The sequence below is a fragment of the Oncorhynchus keta genome, chromosome 15, assembly GCF_023373465.1.
Source record: "Oncorhynchus keta strain PuntledgeMale-10-30-2019 chromosome 15, Oket_V2, whole genome shotgun sequence".
Taxonomy (NCBI): Eukaryota; Metazoa; Chordata; class Actinopteri; order Salmoniformes; family Salmonidae; genus Oncorhynchus; species Oncorhynchus keta.
Genome location: NC_068435.1, coordinates 13,006,483 through 13,025,061, shown reverse-complemented (window position 1 = coordinate 13,025,061; position 18,579 = coordinate 13,006,483). Strand labels below are relative to the sequence as shown.

Genomic DNA, 18,579 nt, shown 5'->3' with positions numbered 1-18,579 from the left:
GTTGACAGACAGATTATTTCACTTATAATTCACTGTATCACAATTCCAGTGGGTCAGAAGTTTACATACACTAAGTTGACTGTGCCTTTAAACAGCTTGGAAAATTCCAGAAAATGAGGGTCATGGCTTTAGAAGCTTTTGATAAGCTAAGTGACATAATTTCAGTCAATAGGAGGTGTACCTGTGGATGTATTTCAAGGCCTACCTACAAACTCAGTGCCACTTTGCTTGACATCATGGGAAAATTAAAAGAAATCAGCCAAGACCTCAGAAAACAATTTGTAGACCTCCACTAGTCTAGTTTATCCTTGGGAACAATTTCCAAATGCCTGAAGGTACCACGTTCATCTGTACAAACAATAGTACGCAAGTATAAACACCATGGGACCACGCAGCCGTCATACCGCTCAGGAAGGAGTCGCATTCTGTCTCCTAGAGAAGAACGTACTTTGGTGCGAAAAGCGCAAATCAATCCCAGAACAACAGCAAAGGACCTTGTGATGATGCTGGAGGAAACAGGTACAAAAGTATCATTTCCACAGTAAAACGAGTCCTATATCAACATAACCTGAAAGGACACTCAGCAAGGAAGAAGCCACTGCTCCAAATCCGCAATGTAAAAGTCAGACTACGGTTTGCAACTGCACATGGGGACAAAGATCTTAATTTATGGAGAAATGTCCTCTGGTCTGATGAAACAGAAATAGAACTGTTTGGCCATTATGACCATCATTATGTTTGGAGGAAAGAGGGGGAAGCTTGCAAGCCGAAGAACACCACCCCAACCGTAAAGCACGAGGGTGGCAGCATCATGTTGTTGGGTTGCTTGGCTGCAGAAGGGACTGGTGCACTTCACAAAATAGATGGCATCATGAGGGGGGACAATTATGTGGATATATTGAAGCAACTCAAGACATCCGTCAGGAAGTTAAAGCTTGGTCGCAAATGGCAATGCAAGGTAATGCTACCAAATACTAATTCAGTGTATGTAATATTCTGATCCACTGGGAATGTGATGAATGAAATAAAAGCTGAAATGAATCATTCTCTCTACTATTATTCTGACATTTCACATTCTTATAATAAAGTGGTGAACCTAACTGACACAAAACAGGGACATTTTTACTAGGATTAAATGTCAGGAATTGTGGAAAAACTGAGTTTAAATGGATTTGGCTAAGGTGTATGTAAACTTCTGACTTCAACTGTATGTTATGTCGGAAAACATCAGTTATAAATTATTCTGTCCTAGTTAAAAGCAAGTTATCATCCAATAGGCTTTGATTAAATTTCCAATATCCTTGCCCACATGGAAATTCTGTAAGTGTAATGTTATAGGCCAATTATTTGATGGTCCGACCGCATTCTGTCCCCTATCAATTTAAAAATGTATTCTGTCCCCTATCAATTTACAAAAAACTTTTAGTGCTAGCGAGAACGACATAAGAAAGTAGTCAAGATGACTAGCTTGATTGAGCCTCCGCCATGTATATGTCACTAGGTCAGGATATATTTAAGTCTCCATATATCCACTAGTTCCAATATATCCATGATTTCGATATTTCCTTAAGTGAACGAGGGTATTAGTTTGTAGTGTGATTTCCTTAACGGTCCATTGCGGTATTTAAAACTGTATTATAATCTCCCACCATAATAATACAGTCTTGTATTGCTTGTAGGTGTGGATTATCATTATTTGGACTGTATGGATTAATGAGCCATGTCTGTTCATGGTCCAATAACATATGTAAATAGTTAAGGTAAGGTTTTTGGGAGGGTAAATGGATCCTAAACCTGTGCATAGGAAGTGGGAGTAACAGCTACCCAGAACATTCAATCAACACTTTGTCATCGACGGGGGCTGCATGTTGGTTCCCGATGGCCCTTTGTTATCCATGTTGGCTCTCATGTGCTCCCAGTTGTCCATGTTGGCTCTCATGTGCTCCTAGTTGTCCATGTTGGCTCTCATGTGCTCCTAGTTGTCCATGTTGGCTCTCATGTGCTCCTAGTTGTCCATGTTGGCTCTCATGTGCTCCTAGTTGTCCATGTTGGCTCTCATGTGCTCCTAGTTGTCCATGTTGGCTCTCATGCGCTCCTAGTTGTCCATGTTGGCTCTCATGTGCTCCAAGTTGTCCATGTTGGCTCCAATGGATCGCTAGTCGTCATCTATTTGCAGTTGTCCCCAGTCGATCTCTGGGCCATCGTCGAGGTGCAAGATAAGGTAGGACATGAGCTGGAACATGTATTGGAATTGCAACAAGGCCAGGTACAAGTAGAAGTCGCTGACATCGATCTGGCACTGGTCACCTGAGAAGTTCATCTCACATATACAGTGGAAGTGGTTGACAAGGTTGTGGCAGTAGCCTCCGTATTCACAGGGGCCCGACGCACACTCATCAAAGTCTATCTCACACCTGTTACACACGGGGGATTTAATGAAATATACTTATATATTAGTTATATATTTAACAATAGTTGCATATTTTAATAATATTAATTACATTATTATATACAGATACATTGTGTTACAAAACCAACTAGCTAGCCAACTGAGTTTGGTACACTTTCTAAGTCTAGTAGTCCTAGGCCTAGCTAAATGGTCTGTAACCTGATTTAATGTGTTCATTTCAAATCAAATCAAATCCGACTTTATTAGTCACATGCTCTGAATACAACAGGTGTAGAGCTTACAGTGAAATGTTTTCTTACGAGCCCCTAACCAACAGCGCCGTTTAAGAAAAATATGGATAAGAATAAGAGATAAAAGTAACAAGCAATTAAAGAGCAGCAGTAAAAAAATACAATATTTACAGGAGGGTGCCAGTACAGAGTCAATGTGTGGGGCACCAGTTAGTTGAGGTGGTATGTGGATGTAGGTAGAGTTATTAAAGTGACTATGCATAGATGACAACAGAGTGGCAGTGGTGTAGGGGGGCAATACATATAGTCTGGGTAGCCATTTGACTGGATGCTCAGGAGTCTTGTGGCTTGGGGCTAGAAGCTGTTTAGAAGCCTCTTGAACCTAGACATGGCGCTCCAGTACCACTTACCGTGAGAGAACAGTCTATGACTAGGGTAGCTGGAGTCTTGACAATTTTTAGGGCCTTCCTCTGACACCACCTGGTGTAGAGGTCCTGGATGGCAGGAACCTTGGCCCCAGTGATGTACTGGGCCGTTCGCATTACCCCCTGTAGTGCCGAGCAGTTTCCATACCAGGCAGTGATGCAACCACCATGCTCTCGATGGTGCAGCTGTAGAACCTATTGAGGATCTGAGGACCCATGCCAAATCTTTTCAGGCTCCTGAGGGAGACTGAAAAGGGGAAAATAAGTTTTGTCATGCCCGCTTCACGACTGTTTTGGTGTGCTTGGACCATGTTAGTTTGTTGGTGATGTGGACACCAAGGAACTTGAATCTCTCAACCTGCTCCACTACAGCCCCCGTCGATGAGAATGGGGTTGTGCTCTGTCCTCTTTTTCCTGTAGTCCACAATCATCTCTTTTGTCTTGATCACGTTGAGGGAGAGGTTGTTGTTCTGGCACCAGACGGCCAGGTCTCTGATCTCCTCCCTATAGGCTGTCTCATTGTTGTCTGAGATCAGGCCTACCAATGTTGTGTCATCTGAGGGAGAGGTTGAAAATGTCAGTGAAGACACTTGCTAGTTGGTCAGCGCATGCTCGCAGTACATGTCCTGGTAATCTGTCTGGCCCTGTGGCCTTGTGAATGTTGACCTGTCTAAAGGTGTTACTCACATTGGCTGCAGAGAGCGTGATCACACAGTCTCCCAGTACAGCTGGTGCTCTCATGCATGTTTCAGGGTTATTTGCCTTGAAGCGAGCATAGAAGTAGTTTAGTTCGTCTGGTAGGCCCATGTCACTGGGCAGCTCTCGTCTGTGCTTCCCTTTGTAGTCTGTAATTGTTTGCAAGCCCTGCCACATCCGACGAGGATCAGAGTCGGTATAGTATGACTCAATCTTAGTCCTGTATTGACACTTTGCCTGTTTGATGGTTCGTCAGAGGGCGTAGAGGAATTTCTTATAAGCTTCCGGGTTAGAGTCCCGCTCCTTGTAAGCGGTAGCTCTAGCCTTTAGCTCAGTGTGGATGCTGCGTGTAATCCATGGCTTCTGGTTGGGGTATGTACGTACGATCACTGTGGGGATGACGTCATCGATGCACTTATTGATGAAGCCAATGACAGATGTGGTGTCCTCCTCAATGCCATTGGAGGAATCCCAGAACATATTCCAGTCTGTGCTAGCAAAACAGTCCTGTAGCTTAGCATCTGCTTCATCTGACCACTTTTATTTTTCTAGTAACCGGTGCTTCCTGCTTACATTTTTTGCTTGTAAGCAGGAATCAGGAGGATGGAATTATGGTGAGATTTGCCAAATGGAGGGCGAACTTTGTATGCGTCTCTGTGTGTGAAGTATAGGTGGTCCAGAGTTCTTTTCACTCTAGTTGCACATTTAACATGCTGATAAAAATTTGGTAAAACTGATTTAAGTTTCCCTGCATTAAAGTCCCCGACTAGGACCGCCACCTCTGGGTGAGTGTTTTCTTGTTTGCTTATGGCGGAATACAGCTCATTCATGCTATTTTAGTGCCAACCTCTGACTGAGGTGGTATGTAAAACAGCTACTAAGAATACAGATGAGATCTCTCTCGGTAGGTAGTGTGGTCTACAGCTTATCATGATATACTCAACCTCAGGTGAGCAATAGCTCAAGACTTTCTTAGATATTGTGCACCAGCTGTTATTTTCAAAAATACATAGTCCGCTGCCCCTTGTCTTACCAGACACTGTTCTATCCTGCCAGTACATCGTATAACCAGCCAGCTGTATGTTGATATTGTCGTCATTCAGCCACGACTCCATGAAGCATAAGATGTTACAGTTTTTAATGTCCCGTTGGTAGTTTAACCTTCTCCGTAACCCGTCAATTTTTTTGTCCAAAGATTGCACGTTTATGTGCAGAATTGAGGGATAGTGGGGTTTAATCGATCACTTTCGAATTCTCAGCAGGCACCCCGCTTTCTGGCCTCTTTTTCTCCACCTCCTCTTCACACAGATCATGGGGTTTTGGGCCTGTTCCCGAGGGGGCCGTACATCCTCCGCCTCGGGTTTGTCAGAGTCGTGAAAGAAGAAAAAGGATTCTGCTAGTCCGTAATGAGTAATCGCAGTCCTGATGTCTAGAAGTTATTTTCGGTCATAAGAGACGGTAGCGGCAACATTATGTACAGAATGAGTAAAAAATAAGTTAAAAATTAACAAAAAAAACAATCGGTTGGTGGCATGTAAAACCTCTGCCTTCTGCTCCGGGCGCCATTTTCTTGTGTGTAGATTTATGAGAGACGTCGGACTGTGTTGTATGCATTTGCCTCCAGGAGACAGCAACCTTACCTAGGTCCTGGGCCTCCTCCATTCTGACTTCTGGGTCGGCCAGCCCAAGCAAGCTATTGAATTGTTAACAAAATAAATATGTACAAAAAACTAAACTTAAAAAATTCAGGCTCCAAAAAGATAACCCCAAAACAAACACTGGCAGCCCAAGAGGCTTCTGGACACTTCTCTCTTACTGTTTGCCGATCATTTTTAATTACCCACACCTGTGCACTTATCAAGGCTAGGCACAGCATCTGCAGTCGGTTGCTGCTGCCACCTAGGGATTAGGTAGTGTTCTGTCTATCTATGCTAATACTTAACCACGCCCCTATATAATAAAAATTGGTACAATCATTTTTCTTCTTCATTCATGTGGTATACTGAGTAGCAATTTTGCTTTTTTCCCCAGTTGCTTTATGACTCTAAAACCTAATTAAAATTAACATATTTGATCATTAATATTCTATCTAAATCTTCAAGGGAGAGGGAATTGACAGGTAATGTTTTTTGTTTACCATGGTGATATCAATATATTTTGTTTAAATCTATCAAAAAGAGAGAACTTTCCGGACCCTGAGTTGTCTTGTTACACTACATGTAAACATGACATTAAGGAAGTTGGCTCATTCCTCATTCATTTAGGATGCTTGACAAATCTGATGGACTTTACCAAACCTTGGGACACATCTTTAAGGAGTCACAGTTTTAAGATACATATTCTTCGAAGTCACAAAGGTTTATTCCATTAAACTACATGAGATCCGTTTTCAGATCCAAGTTTCTAACATTTTGAGTTTCCGAGGTTCAAATTGGAATCCTTTGCTTAGGACAAGGATTGTCCAGATTTTAAAGAATGCCTGAATTACATAGTAATTACACTTAGGTTTCATTGAGATTCATTGACAAAAGTGTTTACTACAGATTTACTACTGTTTATATTCATGGCTTACCATTGCCCTATAAAACCGGGCAGACAGTCACAGGTGTAGTCTTGCTTAGAGCAGTTCCCCCCGTTGAAACAGCTGTAATTCCATCTGTCTCCAGGACACACGGACGTGGGCAGGTTGGGGTATCTAGAGTTCAGCGACACAAACATACAAGCATCAGTTACCTGACAGTTAAGAGTTTGATAGCTGGCGAAATGGCTCAAACAGAATTGTTAGTTGATTAAGTTGATGTGCCTAATCACCACAGATGTGAGCTAGTATTGGCTTGAGAGGATATCATTTAAAATTACTTGAAAGAACTTGAAATAACTTACGGTATCTTTTCAATGTACCATGGGACTTCTGGCACCTTTTCACTAAAAGAGAATGATTAATCAGGCATCCATTTGGGGCGGCAGGGTAGCCTAGTGGTTAGAGCGTGTGACTAGTAGGTTGCAAGTTCAAACCCCCGAGCTGACAAGGTACAAATCTGTCGTTCTGCCCCTGAACAGGCTGTTCCTAGGCTGTCATTTAAAATAAGAATTTGTTCTTAACTGACTTGCCTAGTTAAAGGTAAAAAAAATGTGTTCATATTACCCTTGACATATGACATATGCAATAACTCATACACAATTGAGTTTTTGTTTTGTTTAGTTCTTGCAGATTTGTTTTTGGATTTTTTTCTATGTTCTTTAAGATAAATGGGTTAAGGTATGGGAAGCGTTTGAGACTTACTCGCAGAAGGGCCCGGTCATGTTCCTGGGGCAGTGGCAGGCATAGTTCAGGAGGCCTCTGAGACAGGTGGCCTCCGGGCCGCACTTGTTGTTCTCACACGTGTCCACGTCCTTCTCACACCTGGTCCCCCCATACCCCGGCTCACACGCACATAGATATCCCTCCCCCAACACACTGCAGTTACCATGGACACAGGGCTTGACGGCGCAGGTGTCCACGTCATTCTGGCATTGTGACCCCATCCACTCAGGAGGGCATCTGCAGAGGGAGAGGTCAAAGAGTTCCTCACACACCCCCTGGTTTTGACAAGGGTTTGGCGTGCACACACTAGCCCCCCGGCAGCCATATAGGGGGGTGACGGCACTGGGGGTCCTCACAAACTGCCCCTCTTGGGGCCTGGGAATGTTCAGGTCAGTATCTTCATAGTAGGGCAGCGGGAGCCCCCCAATCTGGACAGGGCCCAGACATCCATTCAAATTCCCCCCAGCCTCTGGCCCCAGACCTCCCAGGAGGATGTCCACTCCCTCCCTGAGGAAGGCCAGGCTCCCAGAGGCGACCTTGGACACAACATGCTCCTCCTCTACTCCATCTCTTCCCCCATCCAGGACCATGATCCACCTGGAGGTCTGTAGATCCGGGGCTTCCATGGAGAGCTCCACCATGTGCCACTTGCCGTCGCTGACCAGGCCCCGGCTCTGGGCAGTGAGCTTGGGGGAGGCCTTGCCACCACCGGCCTGTAGTTCTAGCAGGAGGTGAGAGTCCTGGAGGGAGATGGTGATGAACTCAGAGCCTTTCTTGGTGTGTAGGAGGGTGGCGTTCGTTTGTCTGGTTCGCACACTTAGGAGGACGCTGCTGAGGTGGTGCCTGATCTTCCCGTTGCCTCTGTAGGACAGTATGCTGTCATTCCGGAGGGTCACGTTGGACACACCTGGGATGCAAAACAGAAGAGGCTTAAAACAACGAAATCTGTAACTGAAATATCCTCAGTGGCACTAGAAGCAACCAAAAATCAACGAGAGAGATGGGGCAAGTGCAATGTTCAACATTTTGGGTAAAACCCCTTTCAAGTAACTGAGTCATTAACCGTTGCCCCCATCTCTCCCATTGATTTGTGGTTAGCCTTGGGTAAACTTACTGAAGTTAAAGGTGGCTGTTTAAAGAAATCCACACCATGGATTACAGTCTCTCCTAGCCCATAGACTACTTTCAGGGTAAGGAACCATATCCACCTTATCTTTTAATTGCCTATTGAACAAACAGGAGCATTACTTGAAAATGTTCTGGTGCCTTAACCTCTTGAATCATGTGGTGGTATGGTTAATCTGGGGAGATAAACTTGGCTCATTGGCTCATGGGAATTCTGTGTTGGGCTTCTCCTTCTGCCCTAAGTCTCTACTCCTGTATTTACCTTTACTCTAGTTAAGCCCTCAGATAAGGAAACGCAGGGAGGATAATCAACAGTCCATTCAGTGGATACACACTGAATAGGCTGACATACTAGTCTGCTCTATATAGAATACGCCAAATACAGAGAAGAAATTGCTACATGTCTATGTTTCCCTGGCCTCTCTTCAGGAACCCCCAGCCAGTTCCATGTATCTATTTAAGTACAGCGAACTTAATTCAACTAATTAAGCAGAGTGGATTCAGCTAATGAAGGGCTTGATGATTAGTGAACTACCGGTAATTGAATCAGGTGCACTGATACTGGATTAGGTCAAATACACTACATGACCAAAAGTATGTGGACACGTGCTCGTCAAACATCTCATTCCAAAATCCTGGGCATTAATATGGAGTTGATCCTCCCTTTGCTGCTATAACAGCCTCCACTCTTCTGGGAAGGCTTCCCACTAGATGTTGGAACATTGCTGCGGGGACTTGCTTCCATTCAGCCACAACAGCATTACTGAGATCGGGAACTGATGTTGGGTGATTAGGCCTGCCTCGCAGTCAGCGTTCCAATTCATCCCAAAGGTTTTCGATGGGGTTGAGGTCAGGGCTTTGTGCAGGCCAGTCAAGTTCTTCCACACTGATCTCAACAAACCATTTCTGAATGGACCTCACTTTGTGCACAGGGACATTTTCATGCTAAAACAGGAAAGGGCCTTCCCCAAACTGTTGCCACAAAGTCGGAAGCACAGAATCATTGTATGCTGTTGTGTTAAGATTTCCCTTCACTGGAGCTAAGGGGCCTAGCCAAACCATGAAAAACAGCCCCAGACCATTATTCCTCCTCCACCAAACTTTACAGTTGGCACTATGCATTGGGGCAGGTAGTGTCCTCCTGGCATCCTCCAAACCCAGATTCGTCCATCGGACTGCCAGATGGTGAAGTGTGATTCATCACTCCAGAGAACGAGAGTCCAATGGCTGTGAGCTTTACACCTCTCCAGCCGACATTTAGGCTTGTGTGCGGCTGCTCGGCCATGGAAACCCATTTCATGAAGCTCCCGACGAACAGTTTTTGTGCTGACGTTGCTTCCAGAGGCAGTTTGGAACTCTGTAGTGAGTGTTGCAACCGAAGACAGACGATATTTCCTTCAACACCCGGCGATCCCGTTTGTGTGGCCTAGCAATTTGTGGTTGAGCTGTTGTTGCTGCTAGATGTTTCCACTTCACAATAACAGCACTTACAGTTGACCGGAGCAGCCAAAGTCAGGGCAGAAATTTGATGAACTGACTTGTTGGAAAGGTGGCACCCTATGACAGTGCCACATTGAAAATCACTGAGCTCTTCAGTAAAGTCCATTCTACTGCCAATGTTTGTTTATGGAGATTGCATGGCTGTGTGCTCAATTTTATACATCTGTCAGCAACGGGTGTGGCTGAAACAGCCAAATCCACAAATTTAAAGGGGTGTCCACATACTTTTGTAAATATAGTGTAACTGGACCTTGCAGGCGGTATTAAAGGTATTAAGGCGGTTTGAGAAACATTGATATGAGTAATAGTGAAATTTGACATTTGATTTCTGCAGAATGGATTACATTGCTTGATCTCTTCAGAAAGGGGTTCCCGAACTAGGAACTCACACTCAAAGCCCTGTGAGAGGGTCTGGCAGGCTGCGGTCGAGGGGCACGGAGACAGCTCACACCACTTGACCACCTCACAGCGCCGCCCTGCAATGTTGGGTGGGCAATTGCAGATAAAGTCGTCCCACATGGAGTAGCACACTCCGCCGTTCAGACATGGGATGTTCTGGAGGAGACAAATAATAACTCTGTCAAGCAGTTAGACTTTGTCATGGAAAATGTCATGGGGCAACTGTGTTGTCATGGGGAGGGGGAGGTTGTGCAGAGTCATTGGGCAACTACAGTTGAAGTCGGAAGTTTGCATACACCTTAGCCAAATACATTTAAACTCATTTTTTCACAATTCCTGACATTTAATCCTAGTAAAAAATCCATGTCTTAGGTCAGTTAGGATCACCACTTTTTTTTAAGAATGTGAAATGTCAGAATAATAGTAGAGAGAATAATTCATTTCAGCTTTTATTTTTTTTAGCACATTCCCAGTGGGTATGAATTTTACCAACACTTAATTAGTATTTGGTAGCATTGCCTTTAAATGGTTTAACTTGGGTCAAACGTTGCAGGTAGCCTTCCATAAGCTTCCCACAATAAGTTGGGTGAATTTTGGCCCATTCCTCCTGACAGAGCTGGTGTAATGGAGTCAAGTTTGTAGGCCTCCTTGCTCGCACACTCTTTTTCAGTTCTGCCCACAAATGTTCTATAGGATTGAGGTCAGGGCTTTGTGATGGCCACTCCAATACCTTGACTTTGTTGTCCTCAAGCCATTTTGCCACAACTTTGGATGTATGATTGGGTCACTGTCTATTTGGAAGACCCATTTGCGACCAAGCTTTAACTGATGTCTTGAGATGTTGCTTCAATATATACACATAATTTTCCTACCCCATGATGCCATCTATTTTGTGAACTGCACCAGTCCCTCCTGCAGCAAAGCACCCCCACAACACCCCCACCACGTGTTTCATAGTTGGGATCGTGTTCTTCGGCTTGCAAGCCTCCCCTTTTACCTCCTAACATAACGATGGTCATTACAGCCAAGCAGCTCTATTTTTGTTTCACCAGACCACATTTTTCCAAAAAGTACGATCTTTGTCTCCATGTGCAGTTGCAAATCGTAGTCTGGCTTTTTTACGGTGGTTTTGGAGCAGTGGCTTCTTCCTTGCTGAGCGGCCTTTCAGGTTATGTCGATATAGGACTTGTTTTACTGTGGATATAGATACTTTTGTACATGTTAATATGTTTCCTCCAGCACCTTCACAAGGTCCTTTGCTGTTGTTCTGGGATTGATTTGCACTTTTCGCACCAAAGCACGTTCATCTATAGGAGACAGAACGCAACTTCTTTCTGAGCAGTATGACGTCTGCGTGGTCCCATGGTGTTTATACTTGCGTACTATTGTTTGTACAGATGAACGTGGTATCTTCAGGTGTTTGGAAATTGCTCCCAAGGATGAACCAGACAAGTGGAAGACTACACATTTTTTTCGGAGGTTTTGGCTGATTTCTTTTGATTTCCCCATGATGTCAAGCGAAGAGGCACTGAGTTTGAAGTTAGGCCTTGAAATGCATCCACAGGTAAACCTCCAATTGACAAAAATTATGTCAATTAGCCTATCAGAAGCGTCTAAAGCCATGACATAACTTTCTGTAATTCTCCAAGCTGTTTAAAGGCACAGTCAACTTAGTGTATGTAAACTTCTGACCCACTGGAATTGTGACACCTTGAATTATAAGTTAAATAATCTGTCTGTAAACAATTGTTGGAAAAATGACTTGTGTCATGCACAAAGTAGATGTCCTAACTGTAACGGTTGTCATTGGTGGAAGAAGGAGAGGACCAAGGTGCAGCGCGGTACGTGTTCATGATCTTTTAAAATGGAACAAACGAAACAGTCCTGTCTGGTACAGAGACAGAGACAGACAACAACTACCCACAACTCAAGGGCGAAAACAGGCTACCTAAGTATGGTTCTCAATCAGAGACAACGATTGACAGCTGCCTCTGATTGGGAACCATACCAGGCCAAACACCTAGAAATACAAACATAGAACAAAACATAGAATGCCCACCCCAACTCACGCCCTGACCAGCCTAAAATAGAGACATGAAAAAAGGAACTAAGGTCAGGACGTGACACTAACCGACTTGCCAGAATTATTAACAAGAAATTTGTGGAGTGGTTGAAAAACGATTTTTAATGACTCCAACCTAAGTGTATGTAAACTTCTGATTTCAACTGTATGTTGTCAAAGAGAATGTACTTGCAGAGCTCCAGAAACTGATTCTCAAATAGAACCCCCATCACACTTGTAGGCAATGTCATGGCATTGTTAACTAGCTTCGATCATGCGCGGAAATGAGAGAAAACGAACAACTCTGTAAAGGTTAAGGACCAAGCAGGCAATGAGACAACAATGTAGGGTGCAAACACTGTAGTAGGGTTTTTATTTCCCCAAACTTTAAGTTGTTAACAATGTAAGAGGATTCAAGCCATAAAGTTGCATAAAATATTATAAGGTCTGTAAATTAATAAAAGTAAACTTTTCTAAAGCCTCAACATAAAGTATAACTGACGTCTACATAGCAGAGGAGGAGCAACTGTAACGATCGTCGTTGGAATGAGACAGGCGGGAGTGAAGGGCGATTCCGGCAGCGCCGGAGTGAAGGGCGATTCCAGCAGCTCCTGACTGACGGGCGGCTCTGGCAGCTCAGGACAGACGGGCGGCTCTGGCAGCTCAGGACAGATGAGCGGCTCTGGCCGATCAGGACAGACGGACGAACCTGGAGGGAGGAGACAGAGAGACAGCCTGGTACGTGGGCCTGCCACAGGACCCACCAGACTGAGGAGACCTACAGGAGGCCTGCTGCTTGGAGGAGGCACCGGATGGACCGGGCTGTGGGGGGAGCACTGGAGCCTTGGTGTGCAGCCTTGGCACCACTCCTCCCGGCTGGATCACCATTTCAGCCCGGGACCATCCAGAGTGCAGGCACAGGTTAAACCAGGCTGTGGGTGAGCACTGGAGATCCTCTGCATACCACTCGCACCTCTCCCTTAGGCTCAATACCCACATTCGCCCGGCACGGGCGGAGCGCAGGCATAGGACGCACTTCACCCTCCCAGCGCCCCGGAGACACAGCACGCAGCGCCGGTGCAGGATACCCTGGCTGGATGCCCACTCTCGCTTGGCACTTGCGGGGGGCTGGCCTATAGCCCACTGGGCTATGAGCGTGTACTGGCGACACCGTGCGCTTGACCGCATAACACGGTGCCTGACCAGTACTGCGCTTCTTCCGGTAAGCATGAGGAGTGGGCTCAGGTCTCCAACCTGACTCTGCTACACTCCCCGTGTCCCCCCTGTTTTTGGGGCTGCCTCTCGTGCCTGTCGAGCTGCTGTGCTGCCTCCTCATATCGCTCAGCTTTCACTGCCTCCAGCTCTGCCTTGGGGCGGCGATATTCCCCAGCCTGTGCCCAGGGCCCTTTTCCGTCCAAAATCTCCTCCCATGTACATGAGTCCAGAGATCGCTGCTGCCCGATACCGCGCTGCTGGGTCCTTGGTTGGTAGATGATTCTGTAACGTAATTCGTCCTCCTCTGACGAGGAGTAGTCAAGATTGGACCAATGTGCAGCGTGGTATGTGTCCATGTTAATATTTAATAAATCAACTGAACACTGAATAACAAAACAACAAAGTGAAAGACCGAAACGACAACGAAACAGTCCTGTCTGGTGAAGACACAAAACAGAAAACAAGCACCCACAAAACACATGTGGGAAAAGGCTACCTAAGTATGATTCTCAATCAGAGACAACGAACGACACCTGCCTCTGATTGAGAACCAAACCAGGCCAAACTACATAAACACAACATAGAAAAAAGAACATAGACTACCCACCCCAACCGACCCGCCCTGACCCAGCTTAAACAAAGACACAACAAAGGAACTAAGGTCAGAACATGACAGCAACTCATATCAAGGGTTAACTAAAGCCAAAAGCATGGCACTCCGAAGGGAATGGCCAGTTCCAAATATACAAGGCAGGTAGGCTGTAAAGATACTCATATGTGCATAGTACATTTGACCATAATATTTAGAGTTAGGGAAATCCATTTCGCCTACATGCTGGACAGAGGTGATATCATCCAAAACCCCTCCAGATTAAGGGTAATAGAATGTGCCAAGAACACCTAGCCACCAGAAAAGAGCTGCACAAAACCAAAATGGTAAAACGGGAACAAGGCTAAATGTTTGTTGCAAATGAATGTTATAGTGCACAGGATAGGGACATTTAGCAGTGCGGCTAGATGTGTCTGTCACTCTAAGGAAGTTATCTTTCACTCCTTCATTGACTTCCCAAACCCCAAATCCCAGTATTGTCTGTTTGGTCTGTTTCGCGGCCATCCCAGGAAGTATTGGCTGCTATGAACTTTGGGTTTATAAACTCAGTGGTTTTGTCATGAGGCAACTGTGGTGTTGTCATGGGGCAACTGTGGTGAGTCATGCGGCAACTGGCATTGTCATGGGGCAACTGGGGTTTTGTCATGGGGCAACTGTGGTGGTGTCATGGTGCAACTGTGGTTTATCATGGGGCAACTGTGTTCAGTCATGGGGCAACTGTGGTTTATCAGTATAGTATGTAGTATATACTGTGGTTTGTCATGGGGCAACTGTGGTTTGTCAGTATAGTATGTAGTATATAGTATAGTGTATGTCCAGCTACTCACACTGCAGACGTTGTCACTCATACATCCCTGTGTGACGTTAACCAGCTCCTCCACACCGTATGAGGCCACCGGAGTTCCTATGGGAAAGAACTGCAGCCGTTTATTGTTGATTCTCAGGTCCTGGACACAGCCTTTCAGGTAACCCCCGAAGGAGGCCGAGGCTCTCTGATCAGACAAGCCCCCAACGTAGACCAGGTCCCCTGGATGCGCCACCACGGGCCGGATGGGAATGGTTCCATGGCTCTGGGCCGACTGGAACAGGGTCACAGAGTCGCCCTCCAGCTGCACCGTCACCAAGTGAAAGTGGCCGTCACTGACCACTTTGCTTCCCGCCAGGCTCTCAAAATTGTTCACCTGGACTTTGACCCGGCCGTCATCCAGCCACAGGCGGAGGTACTGGCTGGTGCTGTTAGCCAGGACCAGGAGAAGGCCACTGGGGCGCCGGGTACGCACAAACATGGATATGGTGATGGTGCCAGAACCCAGGGGATCGTCCAAGGAGAAGACGGCATAGCTTGCTACGTTCTCGTACCCGAACTTGGCGGGGATGTACTCTGCGTTGATACAGAGAGAGAGAGAGAGAGAGTTTTAGAAAAATAAATAAAGTTGCGAACTATGTCCTCCCAATTATTTAATGCATAGATGAAGAACTAACAGAGAGAGATGGTGTCAAAACACAAAGACAATAGCATGGTTTCCACTACACTCTTAGAAAAAAGGGTTCCAAAACGGTTCTTCAGCTGTCCCATTAGGAGAACACTTTTTGGATCCAGATAGGAACCTTTTAGGCTCCACGTGGAACCCTTTTGGATACCATGTAGAACCCTCTGTGGAAAGGGTCCTACATGGAACCCAAAATGGTTCTACCTGGAACAAAAAAAAGTTAATCAAAGGGTTTTCCTATGGGGAACCCTTTTCCGGTTCTAGAATGCAAGTTTTTCTAAGAGTGTACCAATCTCCACTGTGTGTTAGTGCCTTCTCTTTTTCCAAAACTATGCTATTGTTTGTTTACTAGTCTGGGAACCAGGATTGGTGTAAATTCCATTTAAACTCAGTCAAGTCATGAAGTGAATTGAAATTCTCTTCCTGACATGAAAAGTTTTCAAATCATGAATTGAATTATACTCATAAAAAATAAATGGAATTGCCCCCAATTTTGACTTGCTACCAGACTGAGATGTTTATGCCACTCATTCAAGCAGCAGGGATGGAATATTGTCAGGTGTGAGCTGGGGCAATCCGGCCCCTGAGGACTAGAGTTGCCCATCCCTGATTCAAGGTGAAGAGGACCAGTATTCAGAACTCGGACCAGTTATTTCCACCTCTCACGTTAAAGCGTTGTGGCGGGAGTCCTTGTTTTCTGGAAAGTAAACCTCTCCCAGTCGGCTCCTTAAACGTTTCCTTAATCCTAAGGCCAGGTGTTATTTGATTTGCTTCTCTCTGCCTGCCTCTGTGTGTTTGAGTTTATGTGTGTACGTTCATGTGTGTCTGTGTGTGTGTGTGTGTGTGTGTGTGTGTGTGTGTGTGTGTGTGTGTGTGTGTGTGTGTGTGTGTGTGTGTGTGTGTGTGTGTGTGTGTGTGTGTGTGTACCTGTGTGTGCGCATACATGTGTGTTTATGAGTGTGTGTGTGTGTGTGTGTGTGTGTGTGTGTGTGTGTGTGTGTGTGTGTGTGTGTGTGTGTGTGTGTGTGTGTGTGTGTGTGTGTGTGTGTGTGTACTGTATATGCTATTTTTACTAGTTCTCTAAGCTCCTTTGCAGTCTACCACAGGCTACTTTATCCACCTGTTCGGTGCCACATTACAAATCCAGCCATTCAGATTTTGGAGTGATCCTGAGGCTGAACTGTTGACCTGTAAATCAGGCAAAAATGACCATTTCCATTGTTCTTGGCTACATTATCCAAGCTTTAGGAGAAGCACATAACCATTGCTCTAATAGAATATGTGGTATTATTGCATTGAAGCTGTGGCTCTCATATTGTACAGTGTTTCTGCTTTACTTTGGTTTTACTGCTACATCTTCAGTGTTTTCAGACAACACTCTCCAGGCCTTACCCTCAGCACAGTCAGTAGTCCCCTTGTATGGTCTGTAGCACTCGCACACATAGCTCCTCCATCCCTGGTTTGTGCAATGCCCCCGGTTCTGACACGGGTTGTCGTCACACTTGTCCTTGTCGCTGCACCCCGCTGTGACGTTGATCTGAGCCGGTGAGTTGGCGGGGGCAGGCACCACCAGCCGCGACTCCACAAACACGTCCCGAAAGCAGCCCAGGAAGTGGGCAGGCGGGACAAGTGGGACAGAAGGGTCAGCAGCCTCAGGCATCCTCTTTCCTACTACCACACCGGAGCCCCAGCCCAGTCCCACACCCCCTAGGAAGAGGCTGTGACGGACTGAGCCGGACTCGGAGAGGCCGGAGCCTTGCTCCAGTAGGGGGGTCTCGGTGGTTGGGAACTCCTTGGTGCATCCCACCTCATCACAGGAGGACTGACGCAATCTGATCCCGCTTCCCTCCGCCTCACTGCCCAGCCAGGCCTCCACTGTGTGCCACTGGCCATCCGACACGCTCGGCGGTAGCTCCAGAACCACTGCCCTTTTTGACTCTTGACCTCTTAGCATGCTGAGGCGTAAGTGGCTGTCGACCAGCTCGATGGTGAGCAGCAAGTCTTCGACCTGGCGCTGGAGGAGGGTGCCGGCGTGCCGGTCCGTCCTGAAGCTTAGGGTGACGTTCAGAGGTACTTCAGGGTCCGATAGCTGGGTCTCCACGTACATGTAGCCGCTGGTCTCGAAGGAGAAGATGGTGGACGTCTGGCACTTGGAGCCGGTGAAGCCCGCACGGCAGGTGCAGGTGTAGGTGTGGCGGTCGTTCAGGAAGAGGGGAGAGCAGATGCTGCCATTCTTGCAGCGGTTGCCGTCGCAGCCCAGGAGGGCGACTGTACAGTTCTCACCTCCGTACAGATGGCCATCTTGGCTCTGTCGAGAGCAGAGGCACCTGTAGCCTCCATGATGGCTCTCGCAGATGCCACCATTCTGACACGGTAGCAGTTCACATGTGTTAGTGTCCTCCTCACAGGTGGCACCTGTGTAGATATGTAAACAATCAGATATCTTTGCTTCCTGCATTAAAATCAGTTGGCAATTCTTTTTTTTTTATCTATGTGGAATTAATATGTTATTGATATGAATCCGTTTTTCTTTTTCCTTCATGTGAATTTGGCCATACCAAGAGATTGAAAACATTCATTCAAAAGTTTGCCACATGTCATGCCATTGATTACTAGTTGTTGTTTTTTAAATCTTTATTTTCCTTTCGATATATCCATATTTACCTAGTTAAATGCACATCTATATATAGGGAAGTATAACACTAATTTTGCAGATTGGTTGATATGTTCACTTGTAATACTTTTTTCCTGTATCAACCAATAAAATAATAACTTTAATTATAGAAATAGATATTTGGAGTTTATTTTGTGACGTTTAGTTTGAACACTATAGAAAGCAAGTCATAAAGAACATAAAACGGTTGATGAAAATATTACCTTGATAAATCAATTTGATATTCTCTTTGTAACACATTTCTGTTCTGTGCACTGTATATCTTCACAGGAAACCTCACAGAGAACAACAACAAACTCACTACGAACAAGAGAGCTAAATTACCTGTATAGAGTAACCACGAAATCCAAACATACACGTTGACTCTCAACATGGTCCTTGGCCAGTCCTCCTAATCAGTAGAAATGGGAATATCGGTAAATGACTCCATTGCATTTCA

General features: G+C 45.6%; 1 protein-coding gene across 1 annotated transcript; it reads right to left on the bottom strand.

Moving 5' to 3' along the window:
- Nucleotides 1-1,397: 1,397 nt before the first annotated feature.
- LOC118395177 (protein crumbs homolog 1-like) lies at nt 1,398-18,048 on the bottom strand. The gene is made up of 7 exons (XM_052464284.1): nt 16,859-18,048; nt 14,804-15,357; nt 10,080-10,245; nt 7,045-7,972; nt 6,645-6,686; nt 6,334-6,456; nt 1,398-2,414 (listed from the first exon to the last, which is right to left on the bottom strand). Exons 1-7 carry the CDS (start codon nt 17,922-17,924, stop codon nt 2,156-2,158), a joined length of 3,138 nt encoding a protein of 1,045 aa, XP_052320244.1. The 5' UTR covers nt 17,925-18,048; the 3' UTR covers nt 1,398-2,155.
- Nucleotides 18,049-18,579: the final 531 nt, after the last annotated feature.

Bases quoted from the DNA above. Each gene is read 5' to 3' on its own strand.
- LOC118395177 (XM_052464284.1), bottom strand. From the start codon at position 17,924: ATGCAGGAAGCAAAGATATCTGATTGTTTACATATCTACACAGGTGCC. The intron at 10,246-14,803 runs GTGAGTAGCTGG...TGTCTCCTCCAG, and splicing joins TGAGTGACAACGTCTGCAGT to AACATCCCATGTCTGAACGG. The intron at 6,457-6,644 runs GTAAGTTATTTC...GCTGAACTCTAG, and splicing joins TGGTACATTGAAAAGATACC to ATACCCCAACCTGCCCACGT.